The sequence below is a fragment of the Miscanthus floridulus genome, chromosome 2 (genome assembly GCF_019320115.1).
Source record: "Miscanthus floridulus cultivar M001 chromosome 2, ASM1932011v1, whole genome shotgun sequence".
Taxonomy (NCBI): Eukaryota; Viridiplantae; Streptophyta; class Magnoliopsida; order Poales; family Poaceae; genus Miscanthus; species Miscanthus floridulus.
The window spans coordinates 94,921,403-94,947,227 of record NC_089581.1 but is presented as its reverse complement, the minus strand read 5'-3'; the positions used below and the strand labels follow the sequence as shown (position 1 = coordinate 94,947,227).

The window sequence follows — 25,825 nt, the reverse complement described above, 5'->3', positions numbered from 1 at the left end:
TTAATACCCATTATGTGATTCAATAGTTATTTAGGTCAAACAATTCAGTTAATCAAATTTGTCCAGAGAGCAAACATTTTGGACAGCAAACTTCTAACAGCCAAAACTCTTAAACCCTAAGGCCTATGACTATGAAAATTTAACACAAGGTAGATAAGTAAGTTATCTACAACTTTGTTATTAATAAGTTTTACAGAAAAGACAATTATCACCATGAAATGATCAACTCAACCAAAACTATACAACCAGCCATTTATTTGAATTATAAAAAGCAATAATTAATTAGCTGCATACAACCAATTGCTTCTAAGCCTTACTACTAATATAAATAGTTCATATGTATCACAAGCACCATAGAAAACATCAAGGTCAAGCACAATTTATTTATTTACATGCCTTTATTAATTTAATTAGATAATTAAGTGAAATAACAAACATATATCAAATGTGCACAATAAATTCTCATAAAAATACAGTAGCTTCCAAGTGCTCCCAATAGACTAATGTAAACATTTCATACCATTTAGACATGTATAACATCCTCTACAAAAATGACAAGCTAGCAAGGTTTATTTTTATAAAAATAGTTAACCCTATAGAAAAGTGTCAAGTAACAGATTCTATATTTTTCTTAGCTGCATACTAGTGCTATAATACTGTACAAAAATTTGCAGGGCAATATGTTACTTATTTTTATCCCTACAAATTTCCTTAGAAAACATCATTTATTAATAGATAAATAGAAAGACCTTACAACAATCAAGTTTATTGCAATTTTATTATTTTTCCTAGCTAGAGCATGTCAACACAAGACTAGCAAAATTGGAATCACAATTTTATCACTTTTCTAGCTCAACATATACATTTTACAAGATTGTAAACATTCAAAAAACACTTATCTAGTTACATTTTATTCACCTATAAAAATACCAGAAATTGTACATTTCATATTTTTATACAATACTACACTTCACGAGGAATACAACAAAATTTGGTTCACCAAAATTGGATACTCCTAGCTCTAGATATGATTTTCCAAAGTTAGTACAAAAATCTAGAAAAGAATAAATCAAAACCCTAACTGTACTCGCTGACGCCTGGGACCCACAGGTCAGGGGACCCCACATGTTAGTGAACCAAAATAGGGCACGGTGGTTGACCGGCGCTATCTCGCCAACGGTGAGCTCTCCGATGAAACCGACCCCACCTACGTGTTCTACTCACTAACCCGCGTCGACCGGTACCCGTGGTGGTAGCGCGGACACACCAGAGCTACCTCGTCGTCGGCCATGGCGGCATGGTAGCACTGCGCTGAGGTATGCCGGCCGTTACAAGCCACAGCAAGGCTCGACGAGAAGCGCACGAGCTCCACGGTGACCAAGCGAGTCTACCGAGACTACTTAGGTGAAGTGGTAAATGCTGACGGGGTCTATCCGCGTGCACGATGGCGCGACGGCGCTGGCTATCGTGTTCCACTCCGGCGAGGCTACAATACACCATAATGTTACACCCCAAGCTAGGACACATTCTAACCAAGCCCTAACATGAAGAATAAGAAGGAATGTGCAAGCGAGCCAAGCGGCAGTGAGCTCGCCATGAAGGCAGCCATGGAAGCTGAGGTTCCGGTGAGGACGAGAACGGTGATTTTGCCCTCACCGTAGCTCGCCTGGCCCTGCTACTACGTCGAGGAAGTAGAGAGAAAGATGGCACAGCTGCTGACTAGATGGAGACAGCAATGATGTGGTGGCACGGGAGCTAGGCGACGGCGGAGCAGCGCAGTGATGCGGCGTCGCTCGGTGCTCCCGCTGTGCGCGCGAGAGAGAGCAGTGGAGAGGGAGAGAATGAGAGCGAGAGTGAGGAATGAGCAGCATGGCTCCTCTATTATCGTTCGCCACACAGCCACAGCGCGGGCCCGATGCCGGCCAGCGGTGGTCAGGTGCTGCGCCCGGTCGACCACCCATGGCGTGTGACTGAAGCCATCGGAGCACCGATCGAGCGACTGGCAGCGCGAAATGAAGGTGCTTAAACGCTTAATCCATGATGAATTAGTGCACGACGCTAAAACAAAATGTGTAGAGCTACATACCAGCTCCAACTTTGCTTAAGTGATCAAAGTCTAATTCGCAAAGGTTATTGAGTTAAATCATCACAAAGTCAAGCACATCAACACTGTTAGAGTAGTTAGACTTAGAAAATATTTCAAGTTCCAAAAATAGTACAATGTTGTTACTTGTGAGCCCTAAATGACCAAGTTAGGCACTGAATTAGCTCATGACCAAAAAATAAAAGTTGTTACACTACTTAAGTTCTACAACTTTGTTTTAGGGTACACAGCCATGCAAAGTTTCTAAAGTGATGTTCAACTCTAGTCAAACATACAACTTGAAATTGATGACTTACACAATAACTATGACTTAGAGACCAAACTAGCCTTAGTCATGAATACCAAAGTTGTTTCATGTGATATTCTAAACATGTTAAAGGTACTCCTAGGGTTCCACAATCAATTTATACATTGGTTACATGTAAACCCTAGCAATGCAAGGCAATTTAGTGACAACACATGCAATATAAGCCAACATAGAGATAATAATTGAGATGCTCATGCTCATAAAGGATCAATGATGCTTATGCTCATACAATGCCAAGGCTAAATGCAAGCTTAACACCTAGGGTGTTACAATAACATTTCCTAATCTCCTTGCATACTTCCTACGGTTTGACTGTACCAATGTTTAGCTCTTCCCGTCAAAGAGAATAGAAATAACTTCCATCTTAAGGTCTTGTCAATCAATGCCGCAGGTCTGTTCAAACTCTTATAGGTGTAAGTATGAGTTTTCGTTGCCTTCTCCCGAGAAGGATTGATCCTGAATTAGTTTTATTAAACACAGGCGCAGCTCATAGCCAGGTGTTAGGATAGGCTCTATAGATTTTGGTGGCTCTAGGCGCGCGCTCGTAGGTGCAACGTATTGATAAATAGGAGTGGAATCCATAGGGAAAAGAAAAAGTAAAACAAAAGAAAGAATAAAAGATAAAATGTCAAGCTAGGCTTGAAGTTAATTCAGTAATCGTTTCTTCGGCAGCGGCGCCAGAAAGCTTGTTGGTATTTATTAACGCACATAGATAAGATCCACAAGCGCATGGATGTCGCTGTAGCTTTCACCAGGAAGTAATCCAAGTATCGTATCCATAGGGAAACGTGTGAGACTAACTATGGTCTCACTTAACAAGGGGTAGCAACAAGGTTAGGATAAACATGAGCGTAGAGAGGATAACTGAGGTTCTCTAATTCTAACTTGGGTAAGCTATGTCTTCTAATGTTCATCTGGGGACATTACTAGGGAAAGACACCAGCAGAGGATGCTTTCCTTCATAACTGGGTCCTACTTGGCCTACAAACGGGAGGTGGACTATAAAGGATCAACGATACTATATAGTACCCAATGAGGCTATATAGTACTAATGTCATACACATGACCTACCATCGATCTGGAATGCAGGGTGCATCCATGATTAACCTAAGTCTAAGCACCACGCTTACACTCACGATTAATACTTTACTCCCTCTAGAGCAGAAATAAAGCACTCAAAGAGTTGCGAACCTAATGAACAATATAAACACAATGTTTACTTGAATCAGAAGTTGATTACTAGAGAAATCTCAGAGGTAAGCTCAGATAGAACTTGGATCTGTTAAGGTATAAGCTATAGAGAGGGCACCGACAGGCCAACACCTCCTCCAAACTCTTCCCTCACTCTCCATCTCACTATTTCTATTTATAAGACTAGATCCTATGGAGGACTAATCTTCTCTTGATTGCTGGCTCGATCCTAAAGATATGAATTAGGGTTTTAGGGATCTACTGAGGGAGGGGGTAGGGGCTGATATATAGGCCAAAGCATCAATCCTGAGACCTCGAATCAAACTGACTTGAATAAATGGCAAAGATTGGATCTCAATGGCGGTGAGGAACCGACTTTCGAAGTGGAGGCTGACTCGTAGGACCCATAGGCTAGGCGACCTGCAGGTGGGGCCGGCTAGCCCCACATTACAGCCCCTCAAGGTCTGCTTTGGTGGAGAGCCTCCTAGTGTCTTCTAGAATCTTCCCACGCTGTTTACGCGGTGGAATTCCGTAATTTCCCTTGACGAATAGGTCCCCCTTAACGGTTTTTTGGATAAACCCTGCTAAAAACACAGATTCACCAAAACTCATGGAATTTATTACTTTAAACCCCTATACCTATGTTTGGTGATGTAATTAAGTATAAATGTAGGTTATGTTGATGGTTTATAATTGATGTTAATGATCGTCAACACTTCACCTTCGGACCAGACACGCCACTACAGTCGACTGGACGCGACGCCCTTAGAGTCTAATCCTATGCAGAGAGGTCCCAAGAGCGACATTTCACTTCGAATGGGGTCTGGTTAAGCCAACCGGACTCACCCAGGGTCCGGTTCAGCCTCAGCAGCTTCGTCCGCATGCCACGCGTTGCCATGCCATCGACTGGACGCACAGCGCCACCGTCACGGCAGACCTGCACACCCCCAAGGTGTTGTCAGTCATGGCCCTCTACAGACGCCGATCGGACTCTCACACCTAGGTCCAATCGCTCATGCCCTAGGGTCTGGTCCGCCCTGGCTAGTTAGGGTTGGGTACCAGACTCGCCAGCGCAGAGTCCGATCACCCAACTAGTAGGGTCCGGTCCACCCTGTTCAACTTCTTTCCTTCTCCATCTTGATCTGTTTCCACTCCAACAACTTCTCCTTTGCAAATGTGCCGACATCTCCAAGTGTACACCACCATGTGTATGTGCGTTAGTAATTTTCACAAACATTTTTCAAAGGAGTAATCACTCAATTCACCACGCCACTCGATCTTAGCAACGATGCAAAGTTAGATCTCACTCGAGTGACACTAGATGACTGATATGCAAACAAGTTTGCCCCTCTTGATAGTACGGCCATCTATCCTAAATATGGTCATAAACTTCTCTACACACCTATGACCAATGAAATGAAATGCCCTATAGGTTATACCTTTGCCTTGCATTCTAATCAATCTCCTTTAGTGTTGATGCAATATGCGCACCAACCATATCACAAATGATATGATCCACTTAATATCATCACGTGACCTTATTTGTTTATCAATCTTGACTTCCCTTGCTTTTCACCGTTGCCTTCATCCGTCGGCACCATGTCTTTCTCAAGCTTGATCGTCACGCGATCCATTGCTCCAAAGCCTTCAACTTGCCCTTCACGCTTGCAACCGGTTGAAAGGTCCCTAATTTGGTTTTGGTAATTGAGTGACAATCTAGGTGGACTAATTGTAGTTAATATGAGATACACAGGTGATTAGTCCACAGGTACACTTGTGTGAGCAACTCATGCCATGGCGGTGAAGATGGTTTGGATTTGTTGCAAGGCTTATTGCATATGAGACACGACATGGAGTCATGTGACTAAGGTGGAGAAGATCAAGACAAGACTTGGCTTGATGGACCGGTTGCAAGCGTGAAGGGCAAGTTAGAGGCTTTGGAGCGATGGACCGCATGGCGGTGAAGCTTGAGCAAGACTTGGCACCGATGGACGAAGGCAACGGTGAAAAGCAAGAAAGGTCAAGATTGATGAACTAACAAGGTCACATGATGATATGAAGTGGATCATATCATTTGTGGTATGGTTGGTGCATGTGTTGCATCAACAATGGAGGAGATGGAATAGAATGCGCAAGGCAAAGGTATAACCTATAGGGCATTTGATTTCACTGGTCATAGGTGTGTAGAGAAGTTTATGACCGGGTTTAGGATAGATGGCCATACTATCAAGAGGGGCAAACTTGTTTGCATATCGGTCATCTAGTGCCACTCGAGTGATCTAACTTTGCATTGTTACTAGGATCGAGTGGCGTGGTGAATTGAGTGACTAATTCTTTGGAATAAAAATGTTTGTGAAAAGCTAACACACGTGCACATGGTGGTGTACACTTGGTGGTGTTTGCATATTTGTAAAGGAGAAGAAGTGGGTGAAGAATCGCTGGTCACTAGGGTGACCGGACATGTCCAGGAGTGGACCGGACGCGTCCGGAAGGAATACCGGACGCGTTTGGTGTTTGGCCCCAGGCTCGGTCACATTTGGCTAAGATGATTGGACTCTGTGTTGGAGGAGGACCGGACCTAGGCAGGTTACTGTTCCTACGTCCGGTCTCTTTATCATGACACGCCAAAATTTAAGTGAGTGAGGATCAGACTTTAGGTGCGCCGGTCGTCTCAGAGCGGTTTAGAGCTCTCTGGACTCGACTAGACCCTACATGCTAGCATATGCATCCTCAGTTGTTTGTCGTGTCTGGTCTCGGTGCTGAGTGAGGTGACGCGCAGGCGATTGGACTCCGCGTGGGAGCGTCTGGTCGTGAACCTATGCATCTGATCAGGTACTGACTGCGTGTGTTAGAGCTGCCGTTGGGCGCCAATGGCTATTTTTGTTTGAATGGGACACGTGGCAGCGCTGGGGTGACCAGATACGTTCGCTCGTTGTGTTGGACGCGTTCGGTCAGTGCGCAGACTATCCAGTGAAGGGGTAACGACTCTATTTGTTTGTGGGGTTATAAATAAGAGCCTTGACCGACCTTGGGCTAGTTGCTGAGCACCCTTAAGTCTTAGTGGCTTGTGTAGCTATGCTTGGGAGCCCTCTAACTCATATACACTTAATAGTGATCATCCGACTGAGTCTGAGTGCGATTCTAGTGTGATTGCATCATGAGGTTGTATCGAGTGGGACTAGGTGATCGAGTTGCAAGTCAGTGGTGCTTGTTACTCTTGGAGGTTGCCACCTCCTAGATGGCTTGGTGGCGTGATCTCCATCGAAGCACACAAGGAAGCTTGTGTGGTGCTCTGAAGAAGGTTGTGAGGGGTGTTGTGCTCGTCCCGCGAGAGCCGCGAAGTGCAACTCTAGTAGAGGGAGACACGAATGACGACAAGTGGTTTAGCCGAGTCAAAGTGCTAAGCTTGTAGTAAGCACTCCACGTGGGAGAGTGCAACTTGCGGGTCACCACTAGCAAGAGAACTGATGGCAACCTTAGAGCTTATCTCAACGGGGACTAGCTTGGTGGTAACCAAGTGAACCTCGGGATAAAAATCACCGTGTCAACCTTATTCATCCCGTTGGTTTGCTATTCCTAACACAAGCCTGTTTTCACTGTAATATAGATTGTGCTTGTGTAGTTGCTCTTATAATTAGTTAGCTTGTTTAGCTTGTTAGTTACCTTCTTGTTTGTAGCATAGAAGTAGCTCTCTTGCGTGACTAATTGGCTTGAGCAGTCTTTTTAGTCGCATTGCTTAGTTTGTGTAGCTAAGTAATTTGCGGTCTCTAATTTAGCTTGTGTAGTCTTGTTATTGAGCATTGCTAGTCAGTTTAGGTGGCTTTGTGCTTTTTTTATCAGTTTGTGTAGGAGCTCCCCCAGTTGCCAAAGTACTAGTTACATAGGTTTGTGTGACTTTGCTACTAAAATTGTTTAGGTGAGCTCTAGCTAACCCGACAACTTTGTTGCCTAATTAGGATCTTTTAAGGTGCTTGAGAACGTAGAAAGAGTGGTGTAGTCTTGGCTAAACCGATAGTTTAAATTACGCATTTGTTTCGTTAGCCCATGCAATTAATTTTAGAAAGTACTATTCACCCCCTCTAGTCCGTCATCTTGACCCTACACCGGTCCCTCAAGCTAAGTCTTGTATTGATCTTCTCCACCTTAGTCACATGACTCAATGTCATGTCTCATATGCAATGAGCTCCTTCATTACGTGTGTGAGCCTTGCAATAAATCCAAGCCATCTTCACCGTCATGGCATGAGTTCCTCACACAGTGTACCTGTGGACTAATCACCTGTGTATCTCATATTTAAACGCATTAGTCCATTCTAGATTGTTACTCAATTACCAAATCCAAACTAGGAACCTTTCACATGGTCATCCCTGTTTCTGTTTAGTTGAAGGGATTAGAGAGACGGGTGTCCAACATCCAGAGAAAGATAACGCCACTAAATAGAAATAGGGTCAACTAAACAGAGACATGGTCGCTCCCCACTAGCGCACAACCATGCTGGCTCTGCCCCAAGGGCCGCGCTCCCACCGACGCTATGTAGCTAGGCCAACTTTGCCCCGACGGTTGCGCTCTTCAATGACGCCGAGCATCTAAGATATGGATCTGCTCGATGAACCCTGCTCCCTGACGATGCCAAGCAGCAAGGCCCATGCTCCTCTCGACACAGCATGGAATGGGAGGTGCGCCGCAGGGCGAGCAACGTGGTGTGGGAGGCATGGTCGGGGTCGAGCTCCTTTTCTGGCTGGTGGTGGCACTCCTTCCAACTCTGAGTGGCGGCAAGGACTGGAAGGTTCGAATGTACTCCTTAGGCATGAACAAGATAAGCATCGTAGGAAAAAGATAGTATAGAGAAAATGACATGTGGATGGATGGATGAGTAAATTTAACGGGGATAATGGGAAGGGCCATGTGCCTTTAGCTAAACTAGATATATGCTCGATTTCTCACTAATTGGACATGGATACGTGAGATCTGAGGACTTCGTATCGGATGCGGACATGTGAACAGAGAACGGAACTTAACTTATATTTCTGGATAGATCTTTTTAGGTGTAGAGATAGTAGAGGGGAGAAAAGAATCAAATTGGGTGTCGTATTCTATAGAAAACAAGAATAGAATTATCCTATTTTTTTTATCTCAAAACCAAACGCACTCCCGTACCCTAAATAAATCTGATAAAGGATGCAGGGACTCTGTTAAACCAACCAAGCTTCAGAAAATGTCGTAGTATTTTCTATCGACTCCAAACAACACGTTACACACTGATCATCATCCCTTCAATGCGTATCAAGTTGGTCACACCTCGCCCCAATTCGCTACACGTACTCGCACACGCTGCCGCCCTCCACGGCTTCACCGACTTCATCGTGTCGTCTCAACGACCTCCACCCGAGTCCCGACCACCCCAACTGTTCCTCCCCCTAATCCCCGCGCCACCGCTCGCTACTGCCTCGCCGCCGATGGACTGGCCGCAGCCGAATTCTCCTCCGCCGGTGAACTGGGACGCACTGGACGCCCTTATCCTCGACTTCGCCAGATCCGACCGCCTCGTCGCCCCTCCTCCCGCTGCACCCGCCCCCGCCCCAGCCTCCCCCTCGCCGCCGTCCTCACCCTCCTCCTCTACTACCACCGTCACCTCCTCGGCCCCATCCTCGTCTTCGTCGTCCTCTTCCTCATCCTACCGGTCGCGCCTCCTCATCCGCTGCGCGCGCTGCGCGCTCGAGCTGGGAGACGTCGACGCGGCCCTCGCGCTCCTCCGGGCCCACGCGCCCACCGCGCTTGCCGACCACCGCCTCCTCTTCTACCTCCACAAGCAGGTGCGTGCCATTCCCTCGGTCTCCCGATACCTCCGGCGCTTGTGGTTCAAACTGAGACATGATTCAATTTGCGTGGCGCTGCAGAGATTTGTGGAGCTGGTGAGGAGGGGCACGGAGGCGGACAGGGACGCCGCGCTCGACTGCCTCCGCACGGCGCTCGCTCCCTGTGCGCTGGACGCCTACCCAGTGAGTGCTTCTGCTGTGACTCCCCTCCTCATGCCTGACATGATGCTCTGATTCTAGTTGAGGTGTTCAAGCGTCAAATTAAAATTTACTTCATGCGGATAGTGGTTTAAGTACTGTGACTGTGTACTGAACCTCCGTGGTGGCTCATACCATGCTGAAAACAGTGTTGAATGGATATTTAGTGGCTTGGAATCGAGCACCAAGTTAAGCGTGCATAGGCTAGTTAATAATATGAGTAGTGGATCATGAAGTGGTGAATTGTGGGAATTGTCAGGCTTGTTGTTGGATCTGAATGGGTTGAACCTACAATTGTGGCTTTGGTATAGTGAGGATTGATTCGGTGGCCAGCAGGGGATGAGTCTCCTCTAACTCAGCAGGGCTGTCTCTTGGAATTTGAGGCCCTGGTAGAAAATGCAAGATGGGGCCCTAAAATTGGAAAAAATCATATAGTCAAATCATGCTTTCACTTAATTATACCACTTCAATACATCTTATTGACTCCTAATCATAAGAAGAAATCATATTACAAATTAAGCTGTTCCATGTTTTGCACTCCGTACGCTAGTATCGACTAGCAGGCGCAGGTTACCACTTACCATGATGTGTCGGGTGTCGGTAGGTGTGGAACTGCTGTCAGGGGCGAAGCCACCTTAAAATCCATAGTGGTGCACATTGTTCATAGCCATGTAGAAATATATCTGATTTCAACTAATTTGTATGGTAAAAGTAGGCCATTTAGTAGTAAATATGTTTTTTTTTGCCTGGTGCCAGTGCACCACCCAAACATAGTGCGGTGTCGCCCCTGACTGCAGCAGCGACAGGGTGCGTCCTCCGTCTCCGTATTGGCACTCAGCAGGTGTGTCACTGCATTGGCAGACTAGCAGGGTTGTGTTGCTGCCTCGCTGGGTGGGTGGTGACCTGGGACTGGGAGACAAACAGAGAGAAATTGATCACATTTGATGAACCAGTTGTTGATGCCGATCAATGATCACAATCGATATTCCTTCACAGTTTCACTTCACGTTCATGTATTGAATAAAATGTTTTTTTGTGTGTGTATCTGATAGGCAGCTGCTCTCTGTGCCTTGTCGATCGGAGGTTGTAGCTGTGAGAGATCGGTGGTCGGGGCTTGAACGTCGTACGGCGGCGAGGCGCCGTGATCGCACGACGAGAGAGAGAGAGAGATGACGGCTAGGGTTCTGGAACTCCCGGCTCCCAGAGGGAAGCCGAGTAATGAGATTACTCTTTGCTTAATTCTGTCCACGGGAATTACAACTCCTATATATGGCTAATTACTCTACTAATTATGGAAATAAACAATTAAAGATAAATATGGGCTTTTAGCCCCTAGCTCCTGCGCCTCATCTACCCACTAATGGGCCTCCTCTTGGCATATTGGATGCCGGTCATAACATCTCTCCCCGCCTGCACAAACAACTCGTCCTCGAGCTGGAAGTCGGGAAACTGCTTGCGGAACTCTGGAAGAGACTCCCAAGTGGCGTCGTCGTCGGAAAGGCCTTGCCACTTGACCAGCAGGCGCCACTCACCGCGACGCTGCTGAGCCTGCAGGACGCGCTCTGGAGCTGGAAGATGCCGGCCGTCGAGGACCGGGGGCAGCTCGCCGGCTGCTGCAGGAGGGTCGCCGCGGTGGGGCTTGAGCAGCCCCATGTGGAAGACGTCGTGAAGCCGTGCGCCCTCCGGAAGCTGCAGGCGGTAGGCGACGGAACCGATGCGTTCGAGAACACGGAACGGACCGGCAAACTTCGGACCGAGCTTGCGCTTCGCCCGAGGGTCAAGGGACTGAGCCGTCCGGTGGAGCAGGCGTAGATAAACCCAATCCCCGACCGCAAACTCCACGTCGCGGTGCCCGGCGTTGTAGTACTTCTTAGACAGCTTCTGCGCCTGGAGAAGGCGCTGATGCACCTCGGCCAAGATCATGTCCCGGTCTCGGAGAAGCGTCGCGGCGGCCTCGGAACGGGCCGACCCCGGCTGATACGGCAGGATGGGCGGCGGAGGGCGACCGTAGACCACCTCGAATGGCGTGGCGCGCAGGGCCGTGTGGAACGAAGTGTTGTAGCAGTACTCGGCCCAAGACAGCCAATCCACCCATGCGCGCGGACGATCACCTGTGATACATCGAAGATACATGGCGATCACCTTGTTAACTACCTCGGACTGGCCGTCAGTCTGGGGGTGGAAAGCCGTGCTCATGCGCAGCTTGATGCCGGCGAATCGGAAGAGGTCGCGCTAAACATTCCCGGTGAACACCGGGTCCCTGTCGCTGACGATGGAGGAGGGGAACCCGTGCAACCGGACGATGCCGTCGAAGAAGGCGCGGGCGATGGACGCGGCGGTGTAGGGGTGGTCGAGCGCGATGAAGTGCGCGTACTTGGAGAAGCGGTCGACCACCGTGAGAATGACGGATTTGCCGCCCACCTTGGGCAGCCCCTCGATGAAGTCCATGGAAATGTCCGCCCACAGTTGGGAGGGCACCTCCAGCGGTTGCAGCAGGCCGGCTGGCTGCGACGTCTCCGTCTTGTTGCGCTGACAGGTACTGCAACGGCGCACCCAGTCCTGTACCAGCGCACGATCGCCCGGGATGTAGAAGTCGGTGCGCAGGCGGTGGAGCGTCTTTTGGACACCCTCATGGCCGGCCAGAGTGAGCCAGCAGCAACGCTTGGGGGCGCAGGTCGCCGTGGTCGGGGACGAAGATCCTGCTGCCATGTAGCAGCAACCCACCATCCAGGCGCCAGGGGGCAGCCAGCGCCCCGGCGGCCAGCTGCTGGAGCAGGTGCTGGGCGTCCGCCACGGTGTTGAGGCGGCCGGGACGGTACTCCACCGTGAAGTCGAAGCCGAAGAGTTTGCTGATCCACTGATGCTGAGGCACGGTGGACAAGCGCTGATCCAAGAGAAACTTTAAACTGTAATGGTCAGTGCGAATAAGAAAGTGTCGTCCCCAAAGGTATGACCGCCAGTGGCGCACGGCCTGCACCAAACCGATGAGCTCGCGCTCGTAAGTTGCAAGCTTGAGATGTCGAGCCGCGAACGGGCGGCTAAAGAAGGCGAGAGGTCCGGCGCCCTGGTGAAGGACAGCGCCGAACCCCACACCCGAAGCGTCGCAGTCCACCATGAACAGCTTGTCGAAGTCGGGCATCTGGAGCACGGGCCCTGTGGTGAGGGCGCGCTTCAGCGCCTGGAAGGCCTCCGCAGCCTCCGTGTCCCAGTCGAACGCGTCTCACCGCAAGAGACGCGTCAGGGGAGCCGCGATGAGCCCGAACTCCCGGATGAACTTCCGGTAGTAGCCCGCCAAGCCCAGGAAGCCACGAAGTCCCTGGGCCGAGCGTGGAGGTGGCCATGCCGCGACCGCGGCCACCCTGTCGGCGTCCATAGCGACGTCGTCAGCGGAGACAACGTGACCCAGGTAGGCCACTGACGTGGCCCCGAACGAGCACTTCGAGCGCTTGAGGTGGAGGTGGTGCGCCCGAAGCTCGTTGAGGACGACGGCGATATCCTGCAGATGCTCTGCCCACGACGAGCTGTAGATGAGAATGTCGTCGAAGAAAACCAGCACAAACCTCCGCAGGTAGGGGCGAAGCACGTTGTTCATTAGCGCCTGGAACGTTGCTGGCGCATTGGAGAGCCTGAACGGCATGACCAGGAACTCGTAGCGGCCATGGTGCGTGCGGAAGGCAGTCTTGGCGATGTCGTCGGGGTGCATCCGCACCTGGTGGTAGCCCGACCGCAAGTCGAGCTTAGTGAAGAAGCGAGCCCCATGGAGCTCATCGAGGAGCTCGTCCACCACCGGGATCGGGAACTTGTCCTTGGACGTCTTGGCGTTGAGGGCGCGGTAGTCGATGCAGAAACGCCAAGACGCGTCCGCCTTGCGGACCAACAACATCGGTGCGGAGAACGGCGAGGTGCTCGGCCGGATGATGCCCTGGGTGAGCATGGCCTCGCACTGGCGTTCCAGCTCGTCCTTCTGCAGCTGGGGGTAGCGGTACGGTCGGACGGCAACCGGGGCCGTGTCGGGCAGCAGGTGGATGCGGTGGTCGTATGGCCTCACCGGAGGGAGACCGCGCGGCTCGTCGAAGATGGCCGCGTGCTGCTCGAGGAGGTGATCCAGCAGGGGCTGCTGGACGGCGGCGGTAGCCGCCGTAGACTGCTGGGAAGGCTCGAGTGGGTCAGGGCCGCCCACGCCCTGCCACTGGATCCGGCGTCCGCCGCGCCAGAACGCCATGGTCTTGGCCTCCAAATCCCAAGTGATGGGGCCGAGCGTGCGCAGGTAATTGTAGCCGAGGATGAAGTCGAAGCAGCCCAAGTCGATGCCGGCGCACGTGATGGTGAAGGTCTCCCCTTCGATGGTGATGGGGATGTTCCGGGCGAGCCCAGCGCAGCGAAGTTTGTCCCCATTGGCCACCGTGACGCGGAGGTGTTCCCCGCCATCCGGAGCGAACCCAAGGCGCCTCATCGTCGCCCCACTGAGAAAATTGTGGGTGGAGCCGGTGTCGAGCAACGCCAGCAGGCGCTCCCCCTTGATCATCACCGGCAGCAGCATGGTGTTGGACGTCCGAATGCCTGCAAAAGCATGGAGGGAGACCGCAAAGACATTAGCAACATCGGCCTCGGGAGCGGCATCTTCCTCCTGCAGAGTCGGCGCGACCACATCCTCTTGTGGTGGCGTGGCTTCCTCGATAATGTCGTCGGCTGCCAGGTAGAGGAGGCGCGGGCACACGTGGCCCGGGGCGTAGAGCTCATCGCAATTGTAGCAGAGCCCCTGGCGGCGCCGTTCTTGCTGCTCGACTGGCGTGAGTCGCCGGAATGCGAGGCCGCCCGGGGCGCCCGCTCCCGCGGCTGGAGGAAGCGCTGCCGGCCCGGCCCCTGGTGCGCGCGCCGCTGGAAGGCCCGCCCGTTGGACCGGTCGGGCGGCGCGTGCAGGAAGCGCCGGAGGAGTCGCAGCCGCCCGCCGCTCAAATGCGCGGGCGTAGTGCATCGCCGTCTGCAGGTCCTGCGGGCGGTGGATCTCGACGTCCACCCTGATGTGCTCCGGTAAGCCGCCGACAAAGAGCTCAGCACGCTGGCGCGTAGAGACGTCCGGTGCGTGACAGGCGAGCGCTTGGAAGCGGTCGGCGAACTCCTGGACGGTCGTGGCGAAGGGCAGCCGCCCGAGCTTAGCCAGCCGACTGCCCTGTAGCGGCGGCCCAAAGCGAAGGCGACATAAGTCGTGGAAACGCTCCCACGTCGGCATGCCTTCGTCCTGCTCCAAGGCGTAGTACCAGGTTTGTGCGCCCCCGCGGAGATGGTAGGACGCAAGCCAGGTACGGTTGGTCGCCGGCGTGCGCTGGCCGCGAAAGAACTGGTCGCACTGGTTCAACCAATTCAGCGGATCAACGGTGCGGTCGTATGTTGGGAACTCGAGCTTGTAGAACTTGGCCTGCGGATCATAGTCGAACGGCGGCTGGCTACCATGGCTGCCATAGTTGGAGGCGCCGAATGGCGGCTGGCCGCCATGGTTGGATGCGACGCCACCATCGTTTGGGACGCCCCCGTAGGCAGGCCCCCCTCCGTACGCGTCCGGAACTGGCGCCGCTGAAGGGTGGGACGATGGCATGCTGCTGCCGTGGAACAGCGGCCCGTCGGTGCCACCATAGAGGACCCCCGGGGCCGGAGCACCCCCGTAGGAGGACCCGACGCCGGCGGAGGACGGTGGTGGTGGAAGCCATGGCTGCGTCGTGGAGGATGAATAGGCCAGCGGTGCCACGAACATCCAGGGCGGCAGCGGGGACGGGGAGTGCAGGAACTGAATTTGTTGGATCGGCACCCCACCCGATGGGTTCGGCACGGACGGGCGTGGTGATGATCCGTGCACTTCGGGCGGCATGCCGTACTGGGGCGCCATCCCTGACGTAGCGATCGCGGGGGACGGCGGCGGCGGCGGCAGTTGTTGCGGCGGCGGCCGTGGTGGGAGTTGCGGTTGGGGAGACGGCTGCATGTGATTTGATCCGCCCAGGAAGGCGCGAATCTCGCCCACCGCGCAGCCCAGATCGAGGATGGCCTACGTGACTTCCTCGGGCGTGAGGACGGCCGGCCCGCCGGTGGCAGCGGGCGCCCCTGCGGAGCCTAGCGGCATCGGGGACGATGGAATCATGGCGTTGGTGGTAGGGGGTGGCAGCGGCACGGAGGCGGACGGCAGCGGAACGGAGGTGGAGGCCACGATCGGCGGCGTGGAAGAGGTGGGCAGAGGGAGCGACATCGAACCAGAGATCTCTGATACCAGGTTGATAGGCAGCTGCTCTCTGTGCCTTGTCGATCGGAGGTTGTAGCTGTGAGAGATCGGTGGTCGGGGCTTGAACGTCGTACGGCGGCGAGGCACCGTGATCGCACGACGAGAGAGAGAGAGAGATGACGGCTAGGGTTCTGGAACTCCCGGCTCCCAGAGGGAAGCCGAGTAATGAGATTACTCTTTGCTTAATTCTGTCCACGGGAATTACAACTCCTATATATGGCTAATTACTCTACTAATTATGGAAATAAACAATTAAAGATAAATATGGGCTTTTAGCCCCTAGCTCTTGCGCCTCATCTACCCACTAATGGGCCTCCTCCTGGCATATTGGATGCCGGTCATAACAGTATCCTTGTAATAATGCAATTATACGTAGCTCTTGTGTGTATTGAAGAAAAAAAGTGGCTTTAGATTTTTGGGGCCTGTGCAGCTGGCCACCTCGCCCCTGCCAGTTGATGGCCCTGGTGGTCAGGATCCCTTGTTTCAAATGGCACATGTATTCAGGAGTTTGGCTTGGCAAATAAGTATGGCTGTGCAAAATACTACATGGAGTCAGATATAGTCTTCAGAATTTGATTTGATTCAGAGTGTCCAATTTGTCCGAACAATTTGGACATAGGTGTGGAGGTAACTCTGGCATCCAGTTCTTAGTGGGTGCTTACCCCTTGGTTATTGCAGTATGCAGCCTTGAAATCTGTGCTATGGAAATTGAATTTTTTTTAAAAAAAAAACTTTGGAGGTAATATATTGCTTCATATGAGGACATATTGCTAGGAGACTATCCCTGCTAGTTTGAGCTATCGCATTAAGGAAAATATATGAAAGAGGTTCTTTCTCGAGCTGTGATGTAGGCAAAATGTAGCCAACATATCGTTACCCACAAGTGTCACAAAGTTTGTCAACAACTGAACATATGATGTGTAGGGTAGGGTGCTAGGAAAATGTGTCAGTCAAACTAAGTTGCACGGATACGGATACGTGTATCGGTATTGGAAGGATACGGATACGCGGATACGGCAATTTTCTAAGAAACCCGATACGCGGATACGTTTTACTGTTTTTTAATAAATATAGATAATAACGCATATTAAAATTGCGAAAGAGTGAAAGTAGTAAATTACCTTGCAATAGCAATTACCAGCCAAAGCAAAGACCGGAACTCCGGAAGCATCTCCATTCTTCAATTGTCCATTCTCGAGTTCTCCAAGACTCCAAGTCCAGAATTTGCACAGAAAAACCAAGTAACCAACTATCAATCAATTTATTACTAAAACTTGACTACTTGAGTATTCAGTAATCACTAATCAGTAGTAGTTCAGTACATCACCTTGCAGTTCATGCAGCAGCAGCCAGCAAGTTCCTATTGTCTGAACTCTGAACTCTGAAATTGATGCAGCAGCCAGCAAGTTCATGTTTGTGGCTGCAGATCCACTAGTCTACTGCATACAAGCAAAGCAACCAGAACTAGTCTACACTAGCACTTGCACTAGCACTGCTCATATTTGGAGACGCCATCTACTCTCTACTAGTCTACTGCATACAAGCAAAGCAACAAGAACTGCACTTCATCAATACGAGAGACAACACCGACATGGTTCAGAGTCTGGAGTCTACAGGAGAGGTAAGGAACGGGGGCAGGCTTACCTCACCACTTTGGAAGGGGAGCTCGCCGGATGGATTGGAGAGGCCTCGTCGCCGGCACTACCTCGCAGACCTGTAGAGAGAGAGGAAGAAGAGGTGAGGACGGACTGATGGAGAGGATCCGTGCGGCTAGCGGAGAGACAACTAGTCTCCATGTGAAAAAAAAGGGACAGTGGAGGAGGGGGTGCGCTGCAGGCCTGCAGAAGCAAGGGGAGGGGAGGAGCGGTGCTGTACTGCTGTGGACGGCGCAGACCCGGGCCACCGGATCCACGAATCGCGCAGACCCGGGCCGACATGGATCCGGCCGTGGGAGGAGGCGATGCGCCTAGACTCACCCGGAACGGAGGTAGCGCGCCGGAGAGGAACGGTTTTCGCCGGAGGAAGCGGTGAGGCTGGTGGCGCCCGGAGGCGGAGGCGGAGGCTCGTCGCCGGTGGCCGGCGGCCGGCGAGCGGGGTTGCGGCGCGACGCGCGGGCGCAGCCGTGAGCTTGTCGCCGTGCGGGACTGCGGGACTGCGCCGATGCGGACTGTAGGCGTCGGGGCAGAGGATAACGTACGTCTTCTGGGCTTCTACTGGGCTGGGCCGTATCTGGACGACGGATACGTGTCCGGTGGCGTATCCGAATATTACAAAAATAATAAAAAACCGGATACTCGGTGGATACGTATCCTACACGTATCGGACACGTATCCGTATCCGATACGTATCGGATACGCGATACGCGCCTTCAGGGAAGTATCCGTGTAACATAGCAGTCAAACACGCAGCTATGTGGGAAACCGTGGTGTGACTGGGATTAGGTGATGTTAGGTGCAATACCAGTGCCCTAAGAGCTAAGGTTGCACGTCTATCATGTTGCAATACACAAAAGCTGGAAAGTTTTACTTTTTGTCACATTTCTTTGGTTACTTTTGCACTGATGTGGCATACTGTATTTTGCTTAAGTTGTCGCAATCTACCCCTTCAGCACAATGACTGTCTTGCCACGTACACTTTGCCAGAGGTAATTGCAGCTAAATGTGGTACTGTGGTAGCCAACCAAGCATATCCTAACTCAACAGCTGAATCATGTGATTATGTATATATTTGTTGAGGTAGAGCCACTTATGTTGTAGCAGCTGATATTTAGAAAAGCACTAGTTACTGGTACATTAGTATAGGTTAAAATTTGCCTGAGCTACAAGATGTTATTTTGAAAGGGTGCTTCTGATGGTCTTACTGTTATGATCATTGGCTCTACAACAGTTAACCTGTACTAAACAAGTTACAGGAACATACAACGTACTTTTTACAAAAACGATTTGATTGTTATGGAACATATGTTTTTTGAAACTTGACATGGCTAAGTGGTAATTCCTCAGAAATTAGTTTATAATTTTTAATTCAAAGCATGCAACAAATGACTTTCTTTTTGTCATTAAAATGTTTCCATCATGAAAGGTTATTTATAAGTTTAGGCCTTAGGGACTGTTGGTGCATTTTACAGTTTCAATTCAATTCACAATGAATGAATATACTGCCTGGCTTTCTCTACTACCCTGTTCCTGTTTGATAAGGTTATGGTGCTCATTTAATTCTTTCCTGTTCAATTCTTGGGAGGGCAAATTTCAAATGTATTAGAGAGCCATATATTGAACATAACACTAAAAGAGCATCACACAGCACCTAGGATATATTAGACTGCTAAACCTGAATAAACACATTTATCCTAGCATGTTTAATTGAGTTTCTTTGTGCTTGTTTGGAGCTTTCTTACTGAATAAGTGAATATTGATATGTTAATATGCCCTGAAGGAAGCTTATGAGGAGTTCAAGCATATAATGCTTGTGTTGATATATGACAAAGATGATCAATCTTCCCCAGTTGTTAATGAGGTATGCAGGGTCCCCTATGTCCATATTCTGCTTCATGAGCTTATCATCTAAGAATAATGGCACGGATATGTTAATTATTCATACATTGTATATTTGGTGACATTACTTCTTTAAATAGTGGATAGCAACATAGACCAATTAGTACACTCAAGAAGACAGCTTATAATATTTCTTGGTAAGGTATTGACTTCTCCAGAGTTTAGGTAGCTTTGATTGTCACTCAATTGTTTGACAAAAAAAAAGTAAGGAATCAACTTCTCCAGAGTTTAAGACTTAAGTAGCTTTGATTGTCATTGAATTATTTGACAATACACTGCTTTGCACTTGCCCATGAGTGCCTTACCTTTAAAATAATATACTTCTTTTTTCTCGAACACGCAGGAGAACTGCACATCAGTATTTAGAAGAAGGAGTTTAGATGACTTGTACAATCCCTATAGAGGCAAAGAAGTTACAAAAAGGATTCACCAATAGAAAAAACCTTAGTCACAACCAGCGCCCGTGAACAAAACAATTATGACCAATAAAAAAATACTGTACTTTTTGCATGTTAGAATTAGAACTTCTATGTTGGGAACTATTATTATGCTTATTGCTTCTTGGAAGATATGTTTCTCAACTTTATAGAGGTTGCTATTGCTATGTTATATCTTTCAGCACTTCACGATGTACTGTAAGGAAGTTCTTAATGTTTCTGGTATTAATCGTTTCTTCCTTCTTAAACCCTTTGCTCTACAGTGGTCTATAAAGAGGAGGTTTGAACTTGCTGGTCTACTATCATCTATACTAAGAGCTCATTTAGAAGCTTATGACCCTATTCTATCGCTGACGTTAAGATACTTAATAAGGTACCTTATACACTACATACGTTCTATTTTTCCAATCATATTTGGTCAAATTATCATCTATGCCATTCTAACAATTTTACAACACTTGAATAGCATTCACAAGGCATTTTGCAAGCGCCAAGGAATTTCATCACCTATATCTGATCTCACTGAGCGACTGCTATTTGAGGATCGTGATCCCCCTGTGGTTCCTCAGGAATGCTTACTCGAAGCACCACCATTTGATGAGGCAAGCACTCCATAGTAATTATTAAATATACATATACTATACTCTTTTTGCACCAGCTTTTGATATTTGGATATTAGGTTGATGTTCAAGCCCTAGCGCATGCTGTGGAGTTGACAAGACAAGGTGCTGTGGATAGCTTGAAGTTCGCAAAAGGAAATTTATACCAAGCATTTCAGGTTGTATTATAATTACAAAAATTTGGTATAAAATTATTCAACCATGACCATAGAATTTTTGTTGCCATTTGTGCTGATTTCTTAACTGAAAAGAAACTTTTGTTTTTAATAGTTTTTGTGAAACATGCAAATTTATTTTTCATGCAACTTAGTGGGTGTTTGGTTTCTCCTCCTAAACTTTAGTCGCTGTCCCATCGGATGTTTGGACATATGTATAGAGTATTAAATATAGACTAATTACGAAACTAATTGCACAACTTGCGACTAATTTGCGAGACGAATCTTTTAAGCCTAATTAGTCCATGATTTGACAACGTAGTGCTACAGTAAACATGTGCTAATGACGGATTAATTAGGCTTAATAAATTCGTCTCGTGGAGTACTGACGGATTCTGTAATTTGTTTTTTTATTAGTATCCGAACACCCCATGCAACACCCTCACATGACACCTCCTAAATTTTAGTCACCGGATCCAAACACCCCCTTAAGCAGCATTGTTGATCTTATTAATGGCTTGTTACTTTTTAAGCCTGCTATAAATGTTTAGAAATACTACCCCCGTCCAGAAAAGGATGCAATTCTAGCTCTACCCCTAGTCAATCTTTTAAAGTTTGACCAAGTTTATAGAAAAGAGTATCAATATTTATAACACAAAATAAGTATCATGATGAATCTAATGATACTTATTTGGTATTATAAATATTGATATCTTTTGTATAAACTTGGTCAAACTCAGAATGTTTGACTCAATACTATGCTAGAATCGCATTCTTTTAAGGACAGAGGGAGTACATAATTATTTGGTTTTTGTACAAAATTTTGGCAATGGACATTTCCTTTTCTATGCTGTGAATCCAAAATTTTTCCTTCCAAAACTTTCTGTTGAATTTCTCCCCCTGTCACAAGAGTCAAGTTTCAAGCTTCTGATGATATATACCAGCCAATAACTGGCTGCTTGAATAAAAAAAATTAAAAAAGCAGAAAGTTTTGGAATGCACCACACCAAAGTGGTCATTTCTGAGAAGTTCCACCACAAAAAATCCCAGTGGAGACTCGTTGTCTTCATAAATCCTATCTAAACTTGCCACTGAATTTTGCATCTTTGCATTTTCATGACTGGCCCTCTAGTGCATTTTTGTTTGTTGTTTCCCCATTTTCAGTCCTTCCATCACGTTAACATGGTTTCACTATCGAAACCATCACCATACATATATATAAATACTAAATTACCCCCATTTCCATCGTCAGCACCAGGTACTATCTTAGCCTACCTCATGCTGCTTTCTGTATCTTTCCTGCCACTGCCAGTATCTCAGCATTGACAGCCTTCTCTGACAAGTCTTGCTAGACTTATACAGAGGAGTTAGTGGTGCAGGGGACCTTACTGGTGTACCATTATACCTGATTGAGAACAGCAAATCAAAATAGGCCACCCCTTTTGTCCTGAAACCCAAATCCATGCCTGTCATGAGGCCATATTGCCACTGTTTTCATTTCCCAACACCTCCTGCCTCTTGGGCTTACAATTGGCCAGCTTATCCTGTCCAATTTTCAAAGGTTTGCAGATGACATGTCGTACTTTGGAATTCTCTTTGTTTGATCGTGTCTGATATGCCCACTGGAGTGTTGGGAATCATACCTTTCTGAGAGTTGTCTAGCATTTGTATCAACGTTTGGGGGTCTACTTCTGGTTTTGCCTAAAGTTGATTCTTTCTGTTACACACATATGTTTTGTAGTGCATCTCTATTTCTGCTCTGCACAACCAGTTTGTGGTTCACCAATATGTATACATACTGGTTAGGTTTGTGTAAGATGATCATAATGAAATAGGGAAGGGAACAGCATTACAACAGTGTAAATAGTTGGGAGTCCTGTTTTCCTGTTTGTAGTTATATTTGAAGGCTATATATCTCCTGGTCCATTGTTGAGGGGCCAAAAGATTACATTGCCTTTTCATTTCATTTCATTGACTAAATATAAGGAAATAATGTATGTGTCAATCATCATTTGTTGGATTGTTATTTGATACGGCATGAACTTGCTTATGTTTCAACAAGTGTTCCCTTATTGCTTCCTTGGTTTGACGCTCATGATGTAAGCTTATCTGTGTAAAAATGCCAGAACGAATTGTGTCGGATGAAGCTGGACCTGACACTTCTGGATAAACTTGTACACGAGTATTGTGTATACAGGGGAATAGTTGAAGGCAGTTCGCATGTTCTTTCTGGTAAATGGCTGAACCTGTACTACGGGCTACAAGAAAATTTTGTTTACTGCAAATAAGTAATTTTGTGTAGTGCTCTATTGCTAAGCTAACTCTTAGAAGTAGCTTTTTGGTTGCCTAGCTCTAATAAAAACTGTTTTTTTTAGGAACTGCTGACTTGAAATGTAAACAAAATAATGATGTTAATAACGAAACACAGCTTGAGTGTGAAATGACCAACAGTCAGAATGGACATTGTAGCACCAGCAGTATCACTCGCGACGATTCTTGGTCCAGGAGGTTACATAGGGTTAAAAATAGTACGTCTGGGCAGCGAAGACGAAAGAGATGGAGAGGACGGCTAGATGATCTTGATTACGCTTGTGACGCGTTGTTGGATTCTAGTAAGCATGATAGTTTGTCTCCTACCCTTGATATGGACGAAGATACTATGGTAGAAAAACAGGTGAGCTTTCATAATTATTTTTTCCTTTCATGGAAACTAGATTATCGATAAATAGTGATTTATGTTTGTACGCCCTTCTCTAGGACTTGGTGGTAAATTTTAATTTGTCTGATAATATACACATGGAAGACCAGAAATATGAAATTATTTTGGAAATGCGGGACCTCACGCGAAAAGGGATGGCTTCCAAAGTTGTTGAGGAAATAAGCAGTATAGATCCTGATTTCTTTCAACAGAACCCTATTCTTCTGTTTCAGCTGAAACAGGTAAGCCCAACCGTTAACCCATACTTATCTGCAGCTCTGATAGGAATCGATACCTACTTAATATATTTATCCATTTCAGGTTGAATTTCTTAAGCTGGTAGCTGCTGGTGATCATGTATCTGCTCTCATGGTTGCATCCACTCATCTGGGGCCACTTGCTGCCAATAACGAAGCTCTACTGAAGCCCTTGAAGGAAACTTTGGTGACACTAATTCAACCCAATCGAGATGTACTAATGAATGCATTATCATTGCCAGTACTTGCCAGTTCTCTCCAGGTTTGTTCGACGTCTGCATATTGTGAGTCAACATAGCTGCTGTGATAGACTATTAGTGACAGTAAAAGGAAAATTTACTTGGCTTTAGATCTTAGTTTCCTTAATCAAAGAAATGAGCATGAGTTTTATTATATTTATTTAGAGTGATGTGGTATGGTATCAAGCGTATTCTCTTTTGTAGGTTGCAATGAGCAGAAGGCTTGGTATTGAAGAGCCTCAGCTAATGAAGCTAGTCAGAACAACAATCCATACACACACTGAATGGTTTAAGCTTCAGATGTGCAAGGACCGTTTTGAGCACTTTTTGAAGATTGGTTCTCTGAAAGAGGTTGATCCATCATTGGGGAGTCACAGTATGTCCAAGGTCCTTACAGATGAATGTGGAAATGGATCATCTCAAATCACAACATGTTCAAGTGGCAAGGTGCCAGATGAAGGTAGTAGCCCTCAAGTCTCATCAGAAGTTTCCTGTGATGAAAATGCTATACTGAAGGTTATGGTAAGTAATATACTATGATGTTTGGTTCCCTTGCCTACCACAGTCAGGACAAGTGTCGATTTCTTTCTCTACCCTTGGGCCTTTGTTTTTGGCAAGGTGAGCAAGGATCCTCTTGCCTTTACAGGCAATGGACTGGCTCTCCACGTGCAGTTTTCTTTGCCCCTCTTGTAGGGATGACACCAAACATGTCCTATATCTTCTTGGTGAGGATGATTGTTGCTATCTATGGGGTTTACAGTGTAATGTGGCAACGTATTTCTTATGTACATAGAAAAAAAACCTATGCTTGATATTCATTAGTTATCACAAGAGGGTTAATTGTGGCCTGATTTGGTCTTGGTACTTCTAATCTAACAAGGGTGCAGCTTGGGCGTCGGTGTGTTGCAAGGGTTCTTTACCTTTTTTTTAACTTCTCAGTATAAAAGGATGCAACTCTCGTGGTGTTAAAAAAAATAGTTACTAGTTACAGTATTTTAAGGTCAAAGTTAAAAAATCATTTTAACTTCTAGCTGTGTTTAACATTTTACCCTGTTGTCAATAAAAGTTTCCTTTAAAAGCACACTAGGGATGTTCATGGTGAGTCTGTTTTGCATCAATTGTCAAAATAGGGTAAATTTCTGCAGTGGGCACCAAGGTTGTAGTTTTTGGCAACATGTCTCAAACTAGTTTAGGTTTTTGAAATCTACTTTTCAAATTGGTATTGCCTAGGACTGAACGTACCCGTAGTGGAATTTATTGCACTTTTTGTCACTTTGTTTAGAGATCAGAATATTTTATCGTCAGCACCTAAGATATCAATAACATGTGAGATTGAATTTAATTGGCTATTTATCATTTACTGTGTATGTTCTATATACTTAGGAATTCCTTGCGTTGCCAAGGGCGGACGCCATCCAACTCCTCATGCAGTACAATGGAAATGCAGAGACAGTCATCCAACAGATCTTCCAATAGTGCTTACTGTAAATACCACAAGCATTTTGCTTGCTTTGAAACGGAATTATTTGTTGATACTTTTCTTGTCATGTACAGAAGATTCTGTTAGAACTAGGCTTACCTTTTCTTTTTCACTATTTCCTGTTCTCATTTCATCCACCTATAACACAAAAACATACCATAAAAAGATCCACAATTTACATGCAAGCCACGAAGGAATAATGGGGATGTTTATAAATGTGTTGTATTCTGTGAGGATGAGACTATCAAATATCGTAACTCGTGATTTGTTATATGCATACTTATTCCTTATATCGTCGTGTAATCTATACCTTTTTTTATACTTAAAGAGCGACAATTTCTCTCAGTTTTTGTCCTTGGCTCTCTTTTGAGTCCGTTTGTCCTTTCACTCCATAGAGCAAAAGTGTCATATCATTTTTTTACTAGAGTAGTAATATGTAATAAATTAGAGGTTATGAATTAGAGATAAGAGTCTAATTGCTTTAATGTCTAGTCTATGACC

At 47.4% G+C, this 25,825-nt stretch overlaps 1 protein-coding gene across 1 annotated transcript; it reads left to right on the top strand.

Annotated features, from left to right (window-relative positions):
• Positions 1–8,901: 8,901 nt before the first annotated feature.
• On the top strand, positions 8,902–25,439 carry LOC136526762 (uncharacterized). Its single transcript, XM_066519360.1, has 12 exons — positions 8,902–9,415; positions 9,500–9,601; positions 19,320–19,400; positions 20,139–20,248; positions 20,342–20,477; positions 20,555–20,653; positions 22,777–22,882; positions 23,026–23,324; positions 23,408–23,590; positions 23,670–23,867; positions 24,049–24,366; positions 25,228–25,439. Exons 1-12 carry the CDS (start codon positions 9,059–9,061, stop codon positions 25,318–25,320), a joined length of 2,082 nt encoding a protein of 693 aa, XP_066375457.1. The 5' UTR covers positions 8,902–9,058; the 3' UTR covers positions 25,321–25,439.
• The last annotated feature ends 386 nt before the right edge of the window (positions 25,440–25,825 follow it).